At 38.9% G+C, this 10,000-nt stretch overlaps 1 protein-coding gene across 1 annotated transcript in view; it reads left to right on the forward strand.

The window, feature by feature from the left end:
• Positions 1-10,000, forward strand: part of LOC132144225 (NACHT, LRR and PYD domains-containing protein 12-like) — a 56,011-nt gene that overhangs the window by 45,819 nt on the left and 192 nt on the right. The window contains exons 12-14 of the mRNA XM_059555015.1: positions 4,584-4,757; positions 8,614-8,660; positions 9,321-10,000. The exon at positions 9,321-10,000 is cut by the window's right edge and continues 192 nt beyond it. Of these exons, the coding sequence (XP_059410998.1) occupies positions 4,584-4,757; positions 8,614-8,660; positions 9,321-9,859 (760 nt within the window). The 3' untranslated portion in view covers positions 9,860-10,000. The remainder of the gene's footprint in view (positions 1-4,583; positions 4,758-8,613; positions 8,661-9,320) is intronic.

Genomic DNA, 10,000 nt, shown 5'->3' on the forward strand with positions numbered 1-10,000 from the left:
TGTTGTAAACCCCTAATTTGTTATTTAATTTATATAATAATGTATTGATAATAATTGTTTAAGTTAATATAATGATTAATACTTTCGGTTCATCCATTTTGGCTGAAATGTAAAGTTTATCATTTGTTTTTGTAAAAACTTGTATCTGAACTGTAAATTATGCTTTTTTTACTGTAATTATAGTTTAATATATTACTACAGACATTGCCCTACCCTGTTTATGTGGTATTAATTTTATTTGTGCAGGTCTTAAAGTCTTAAGTTTGAGTATATAATCCTGCAGAAACCCTGTTTATGAACCTCCCAGTGGCGAGTGTTCATATGATACAGCAGCAGCATCCAGAGACCCCAGTGATTATTTCTGGAGATATGAACCAGTGTAAACTGGATATAACAATGCTGGGTTTTAAGCAGTATGTAAAAGGGCAAACAAGGAAGAGTAACTTGCTGAATAAATGCTTTGTAACTGTGGAGGGAGCAGATGTGTCAAGGTTAAGGCCACCAGTAAACTCAGATGATAATGTGGCACATCTTGTACATATTTATAATTCTAAGATGAAAAGTAATAAAGCAGAGAAAAAAAAGTAATAACAGTCTAAACAGGTTTCTGTGTGCAATCAGTGATATAGACTGAGGAGATAAGATGTACATTACTAAAGATGTCAAGCATGTGATGAATCTGAGGAAAACTGCTTTTAAGAAGAAGGATACAAAATAATTAAATACTCTAGAAAAGGAGATAAAGGGGAAAATACGAGAGGTGAAGATGGTACATAAGGTACAATTGGAAAAGGCTTTTAAGAGTAATAACACAAAACAGATATGGATACTACGAAGGGGACGACTGGATTGTCAACAACACAGAAATCTTTGGTGATAGATAAAGAGAATAAACTAAATACGTTTTTCTCTAGGTTTAATAAAGGCAATATTTCAGATCAGAGTCTGACTATTATTAATTCAGTCATACCTGAGTGTTCAGAAAGATTTGATGTTACCTTTGAACAAGTGATGAGGAAACCTATTTTTCATAGTTGGTTACATCTTAAAATAAACAGATGAGAAAGAAAACGCACGTGTATCTCAGGATCGGTGCTTTCCATCTTAGTGAAAGCAGACTAATAATAAACCGAAAAGAAAGCAATATCTCATTACTTTTAACTGATAAACATCTGTAACTTTAATAAGGATTCATTTATATTTATTTTCATATAGAGAAGACTACGAAGACTATTTTACATTTTATTAATTTATTAATTTCTGTACAAACTTTTGATGATTCACTTCTTGTGATTTGGGAAATATTCTTAGCACTGTCTCATGCATGTCTGTATGATTTATCTTTCCAGTTATTTATTTTTCTTTATTATTTAAAAAAAGTGTATTTTTTGTTGTGAATGTCCCAGTTGGAGTTAGAGCTTAGATCGGGCCCAACAAATCAAGCCCGACCCTACCCGAGCCCGAGCACGTTCACTGTACTTATAATCCCGAGCCCGATTTTAACCCGACCATTTTTAATATGTGGGCCGTTATAACCAGGGGCGGCGCCAGATTATTTTTTTTACCGCAGGTGCTGCTGTGCTAGATCATTTAGGCTACGGGGAAGCTGCGCAGTTGTATATATATATATGCGTGCCGGATTTAATGCACGAGACAAAGCCAACACATATGTTGTCACTCCCCACGACTAGTTTAAAATGTTTCCATACCTCTGATTTTCCTCCAAACTGACCCTGTAATCATAGTTAATTCTCCTGTTTTAATTTTTTTCTTTGCTTCTTCAAGCTCCATGTTGCACTTATTCTACTGAATAGTACAGCACGCACTGCGAGTGGACGAGACGCTGCGCATGACACGGGCCCGACCCGGCCCGAGGACGGTTGCGGGAAATATCGGCCCGGCCCGGGCTCGGGCAGAGAATCTAAGCTCTAGTTGGAGTACAGGTTTCAGATATATGTTCATGTTATATATTTAGGATGCATTTGTGAGTTAATAAAATTGTAACTGCTTGTGGAAAATAGGTATAAAATATCATTATATCGATAAATCGATCTATATACTGCTGAATCGAATCGTAATTGTATCATAGATTTTTTTAGGTATTGGCAAATATGGTATCTCTGGGTATGAGAATCGATATCATCTCGTATCGTGATGAATCCTCTGATTTACACCCCTCGTATGTGATATCTTATAAAGAAAGTAGGGGAGGAGGAACTAGCTGATTATCAGCCTGTGTGAACCGCTTCAGACGCTGCGCGCGCACGGCGGGAACTGAACGAATCATTCAAACTGATTCACGAATCAATTAACTGGTTAGCCAACAGAGTTGACTCAAAATAATGAATCATTCGTGAATGGGCATCACTCATTGTCCAGAGAAAAGTAGACGTCGCGTTTGGATCGAACTGAAGCATTTATAACTTGTATTGCATTAAGATAAAGTAACGAGAGGAGCATCGCCCACAGTAACGAAGTAAAAGTAAAGATTCTTTTCAAAAATGTACTTAAGAGTAAAAGTACCTATCTTTAAATATACTACAAAATATACTACTATTAGTTACCCAAAATATTTACTCAAGTAAATGTAACGAAGTAAATGTAACTCGTTACTATCCACCTCTGATCACAGTACTGAAGATGCAGTGGTAACGTTATTACGTTGATTTTTGAAACAACTGGATAAGGCTAAAACTATAGCTGGTCCTTTTCCTGGACTTTTCTTCTGCATTCAGTACAATCCAATCAGAGCTTTTATTGACAAAGATGATTCAAATAGAAGTTAATCCTTATGTTATTAATTTATACTATTCATGAAATCGCAGATGAACAGTGCTTTCAAACCGAGCGCAAACGATTGATCACCTTCTGCTAATTCTCTCCTGCACACTAGATGGCGCTGAACAACAACCTCAGATATGTGTCTCGTATATGAAGTTAACATCCTCCACTGCTCAACACACAGCATTAAATTAAGTTAAACACATAAACACAAACCATCTATATTGCTTACAAGAACACATCTTAAAATATACACCTGCTTTTAATTTGTAATAAACATCCTTTATTGTAATGAAAATACCATGAGCTGCATAAAAGCACATATGAAATATGAAAGCAAACGAATATTGTGAAGATATATATTTTATGTGTAGAAAAAAAAATATTTTTTTATATACAGAATGGCAGGACATATAATCACACGATTGACGTGCTCTGACTCATAACACTCGCGCACGGTGAAGAAAACAGACAGTGCTCTTCAGATCACATAATTCAATTCAAAACACAGATATTATATTCTGTATAAAGAACATGTGAGAATAAATCTGTTCTTAGATACAGTGTCGGAGTGGCACTCATATTCAGCCCTAAAGTTTGATGCTTTAGAACGGCCCACTTTAGTTCACGACTGACTATTTTAAAATAATGTAATTAAAACCTGTATATAAGTCTGCAATAGTGCACTGTTCTCTACAGTCTTGTAATTCATTGTATTTTTCTAGGGCAGTTGTTCTCAACCTTTTTACCTCAGGACCCCCTGCTCTCAGAGTCAATAGTGCAAGACCCCTCCCCCCAACCTTTTCTGTTCACAAAAACCTTTGTATCTGTCTGTGTGTGTCTGTAGTTGATCTGTCTGTGTGTGTCTATATATGATCTGACTGTGTGTGTCTATATATGATCTGACTGTGTGTGTCTATATATGATCTGACTGTGTGTGTCTATATATGATCTGTCTGTGTGTGTCTATATATGATCTGACTGTGTGTGTCTATATATGATCTGACTGTGTGTGTCTATATATGATCTGACTGTGTGTGTCTATATATGATCTGTCTGTGTGTGTCTATATATGATCTGACTGTGTGTGTCTATATATGATCTGACTGTGTGTGTCTATATATGATCTGACTGTGTGTGTCTATATATGATCTGACTGTGTGTGTCTATATATGATCTGACTGTGTGTGTCTATATATGATCTGTCTGTGTGTGTCTGTAGTTGATCTGTCTGTGTGTGTCTGTAGTTGATCTGTCTGTGTGTGTCTGTAGTTGATCTGACTGTGTGTGTCTATATATGATCTGACTGTGTGTGTCTATATATGATCTGACTGTGTGTGTCTATATATGATCTGACTGTGTGTGTCTATATATGATCTGACTGTGTGTGTCTATATATGATCTGTCTGTGTGTGTCTATATATGATCTGACTGTGTGTGTCTATATATGATCTGACTGTGTGTGTCTATATATGATCTGACTGTGTGTGTCTATATATGATCTGATTGTGAGTGTCTGTAGTTGATCTGTCTGTGTGTGTCTATATATGATCTGACTGTGTGTGTCTATATATGATCTGACTGTGTGTGTCTATATATGATCTGACTGTGAGTGTCTGTGGATGATCTGTCTGTGTGTGTCTGTAGATGATCTGTCTCTGTGTGTCTATATATGATCTGACTGTGTGTGTCTATATATGATCTGACTGTGTGTGTCTATATATGATCTGATTGTGAGTGTCTGTGGATGATGTCTCTGTGTCTGTGTGTCTGTGGATGATCTATCTGTTATATGTCTGTAGGTTGTCTGGCTGTATGGTGTCAGAGGAAGGCTGTGGTTATTTGTCTTCAGCTCTGAGCTCAAACCCCTCACACCTGAGAGAGCTGGATCTGAGCTACAATCACCCAGGACAATCAGGAGTCCAGCTGCTCAGTCACAAACTGGAGGATCCAAACTGTACTCTGGAGAAACTCAAGTATGTCAAACACTAACCCCTGTTTCACACATACTCCGTCTGCAGTGCGTATGCGTTGCGTATTTTTTTACGCACCCATGTTAACCGATTCTAGCGTTCATACTGCACGAGGTTGCGGTTCGTCAGTGCGTTCCAGGAGCGGTGCGTTTGCAGCAATGCAGCGATCGTTAACGTACTGAGTGTATTTTTGCTGTGCTGCAGGCGCTGAATTAAAGTGAAAGCGCATTGTTCGCGGTAAAAATGAACATGGATTGACATGGAAACGCAGTAATTTCACAATAAATGTGTATTAATTAAAGCCTACTGTGCTTTAAATGCAAAAGGCACGAGACTGTTTCTGCCTGGTGTTTTAATTTTAAATATTTGCGATATCCTAACAAGAAAAGTAGGCTACAATGTTAAGTTAAAATATTTTGCCGCTTGATTGAGCAGCTTATTATACAAACCTAGAAGTCAAATGCATGAATAATATGTTGTTTATTTTTTGAGTTTAAACTGATGTCTGATTATGAAAGATTGTTACTGTTCTGTGATAAAAGAGTCACAATGCTGAAAAGGGTTATTATTATTATTATTACAGTTTTTTACAGACGCTAGGACACATTTCTCAATACTTAGGTCACTTTTGCAAAACTCTTCACACAGTTCTCCTAACCAACTTTCAGCTTGGCAAAGCAGTTCATTTCACATTCAAAATGCACTATAACTACCAACACACTTTCTTCAGGTCTCAGATCAGCTCATTCTTCCAGAACACTAGCAAAGGTCCACAGCCGACAGACACAGTTTGTCAGCCACAAAACCATGACCTAAAAACACTAACAACATGTAGAGCATTATACAATGTTTTCTTGTGTAAAACAAGGACACATCTCTGTTTATAATTCACTGCAATATATGTTACTGGAAGGAATCAGACATGATGCAGACTCAATATTTTGTCGTTTATTTATTTTTATTTTTTTGCACTGAGTAATTCCAAAATAGAGGAAATTGTATCCACACCATCCACTGATACAGATACAATAGTAATGCTCATCTACTAAACGTCCAGTTGTTTTTATAGCATTTAATTTTAAGATTTAAAATATATTTCATTCAAATATTACTGTAGAAATGTAGCAACTTGCTGATTCAGTTTTGTATTATGTTATTGTTTTGAACATCAGTTTAACAGTTGTGAAAACCGTATGTAAGCATGTGTAAACTGGCCGGTACGTACAAAGAGTTTTGGCAGTTGTTGTGTCTGAGTGAGAAAAGAATTCATGAAATTTGAGAGATGTAGTCACTGAATGCATTTTGTGCCAAAGCAATGATAATCGATCCTCAGTTTAGCCCAAATAGACTTCTGTTGTGCTCGCTGTGTGAAGAGTTTTGCAGAAGTGACCTAAGTATTGAGAAATGAAGCTGCTACCACCGATCTGGACGAACTCACAGAGACTGTAACATCCTATATTAGTTTCTGTGAGGATATATGCATTCCTACCAGGACTTATTTAACATTCAACAATGATAAGCCATGGTTTACAGTAAAACTCAGACACCTTCGTCAGGCCAAAGAGGATGCCTACAGAAATGGGGACAGGGTCTTGTACAATCAGGCCAGGAACACACTGAACAAAGAGATTAGAGCGGCTAAAAAGACCTACGCTAAAAAGTTGGAAGACCAGTTTACTTCCAACGACTCTACTTCAGTTTGGAGAGGACTGAGAGCCATCACAAACTACAAGACACCATCCCCTTGCACTGAGGCTAATCAACGACTTGCTAACGACCTGAATGAGTTTTATTGTAGATTTGAAACCCCCAACACCCACTCTGACCATCTCCCTACACAACCATTAACACCTCCTGCAATCCCCCTCTCCATACCTCCTGCTCTTCAAATCTGTGAAGATGATGTGCGCCAGGTCTTCAAGAAAAACAAAAGAAGAAAAGCACCAGGCCCAGATGGCGTTACACCAGCCTGTCTGAAAATCTGTGCTGACCAGCTGGCCCCCATCTTTTCACAGATCTTCAACAGATCTCTGGAGTTGTGTGAAGTGCCTTCCTGCTTCAAACGCTCCACCATAATCCCCATTCCAAAGAAACCCAAGATAACAGGACTTAACGACTACAGACCTGTGGCTCTAACGTCTGTCGTCATGAAGTCGTTTGAAAAACTGGTTCTGGCTTATCTGAAGGACATCACTGGACCCTTACTGGACCCCCTGCAGTTTGCGTACCGAGCAAACAGGTCCGTGGATGATGCAATCAACATGGCATTGCACTTCATCCTGCAACATCTGGACAAAACAGGGACTTATGTGAGGATCCTGTTTGTGGACTTTAGTTCGGCTTTCAACACCATCATCCCAACAACCCTCCAAACCAAACTGACCCAGCTCTCTGTTCCTAGCTCTATCTGTCAGTGGATCACCAGCTTTCTGACAGATAGGCAACAGTTAGTGAGACTGGGGAAATTCATGTCAAACAGCTGCTCCACCAACACTGGTGCCCCTCAGGGATGTGTTCTCTCCCCTCTGCTCTTCTCCCTGTACACCAACGACTGCACCTCTAAAGACCCCTCTGTCAAGCTCCTGAAGTTTGCAGACGATACTACAGTCATCGGCCTCATCCAGGACGGTGACGAGTCTGCTTACAGACAGGAGGTTGAGCAGCTGGCTGTCTGGTGCAGTCTTAACAACCTGGAGCTGAACACGCTCAAAACAGTGGAGATGACTGTGGACTTTAGGAGAAACCCCCCTGCACTTTCCCCACTCACCATCATGAACAGCACTGTGGCTGCAGTGGAGTCATTCAGATTCCTGGGAACCACCATCTCTCAGGACCTGAAGTTGGACAATCACATTGGCTCCATTGTGAAAAAAGCCTAACAAAGGTTGTACTTCCTTCGCCAGCTGAGGAAGTTTAACCTGCCACAGGAGCTGCTGAAACAGTTCTACTCAGCCGTCATTGAGTCAGTCCTGTGTACTTCAATTACTGTCTGGTTTGGTTCAGCTACAAAATCAGATATCAGAAGACTACAGAGAACTGTTCGGACTGCTGAAAGGATTATTGGTGCTCCCCTGCCCACCCTCCAAGAACTGTACACATCCAGAGTGAGGAAAAGGACTCAGAAAATCACTCTGGATCCCTCACATCCAAGTCACCCCATCTTTGAACTTTTGCCATCTGGCCGGCGCCTCAGAGCCGCAAATACAAGAACAGCAAGGCACAAGAATAGTTTCTTCCCCCAGGCAATCTACCTCATGAACAGTTAAATGTTTCCCACTTAAACGTATGCTTATGCAAAAATGTGCAATATCCTTATATTTATTTGTTACCCCTCCATCCTAGAACATTCCTGCATCTCACTCAATCCTATTCCATTATCATTTATAGCACAATTGTTTATACACTTATTTATTTGCCAATTTGTAATTCTCCTGTAAATTTTTTTTTTTTTTTTTTTTTTTTTGTCTGTGTGTTGTTGTCTCTGTTTACTGGAAGCTTATGTCACTAAAACAAATTCCTTGTATGCGCAAGCATACTTGGCAATAAAGCTCTTTCTGATTCTGATTCTGATTCTGAAATGTATCCTAGCGTCTGTAAAATACTGTATTTTTATATGATTTGAAATATAAAAACAATGAACAAATGTTATGTTTGTGTACTAAACTGCCGCAGATTAGTAGTGGACTGCAAACTGTGTGAAAGCACAATGAGTCCGTGCTGCTTCTGCACCACACACGTAATGCACACGGACTGCAGACTGAGTATGTGTGAAACAGGCGTAATACTGACGTACTGAACATGTGTGTGTGTGTGTGTTAATGACGCAGATCTACAATAATGTGTGTTTGTGTGTTTATAGTGTGGATCATGGAGGAGAGATCAGGATGAGAACAGGACTACGAAAGTGTAGGTCTACACACACACACACACACACACACGGAATCGATAAGCGGAATCAGAATTGATAAAATTCGATATTCTATATAATTCGATAAAAAATGATACCCAATCCTACTGATGACTGCTTTTGTTCTTCAGGATCAAATATATGTAAATATATTTTACACCAATATAATTTGGATCATTTATTTGTGATTATTTCTGAAAATATATTTTTTATATATTTTTTAAACCAATTACAAAAATATTTTGACCTCTATATTTCAGTCCAAGAAAATGAATTTTCTTGAAATTGTCCGCTGTGTTCACGCTCTCAACAAACACGTCTGTGATTGGCTACAGTGATCAGCGCTGCAGAAACACAGTGTAAATAGAAAGTGTTGATGATCTTCACAGACACACAAACACACACAGATTCATCTGAAAGCAGCGGGAACAGAAACCTGCTATCATTACACTTTAACACTGAAACACAGCTTTCACTATATTAGTGAACACATCTGTGAATAGTGAACACATCTGTGAATAGTGAACACATCTGTGGATAGTGAACACATCTGTGGATAGTGAGGACAGTCTGGACTTTGTAGATCTAGTCAAAGCTGTAAACACACAGACATCTTCAGTGTTATGTTGTTCTTGATGTTTCTCTCTTCTTGTGTTCAGGGGCCTGTGATCTCACACTGGATCCAAACACAGCACACACTCGACTCATTCTGTCTGATGAGAACAAGAAGATCACATTAGTGAAAGATCTTCAGCTGTATCCTGATCATCCAGAGAGATTTGATCATGTTCCTCAGGTTCTGAGTGTTGAGAGTCTGACTGGACGCTGTTACTGGGAGACTGAATGGAGCGGAGATGAAGCTGTAATATCAGTGTCATATAAAGGAATCAACAGGAAAGGAGAGAGTGAAGACTGTTGGTTTGGATCCAATGACAAATCCTGGAGTCTGGACTGCTTTGATGACGAATTCTCTGTCTGTCATAATAATAAGAGAACTGGTATATCTGCTGTCTATCCATCCATTAAGAGAGTAGGAGTGTATGTGGACGTGTCTGCTGGTGTTCTGTCCTTCTACAGCGTCTCTGACACACACACACTCACACACTTACACACATTCAACACCACATTCACTGAACCCCTCTACGCTGGATTTAGGGTTTATTCTTATTCCTCAGTGTCTCTGTGTGATATTAAATGATAGAGAGACTCTTTCTGATGTTCACATGAACACAAACTCATCAAATCTCTATGAGGGGCCGTACAAGCCATAATTCATTCTGGCACTCTCACACACATACATTCTCCATTCACATACATATATACAGCACCTCATAAATGT

Source organism: Carassius carassius, chromosome 7 (assembly GCF_963082965.1).
Source record: "Carassius carassius chromosome 7, fCarCar2.1, whole genome shotgun sequence".
NCBI lineage: Eukaryota > Metazoa > Chordata > Actinopteri > Cypriniformes > Cyprinidae > Carassius > Carassius carassius.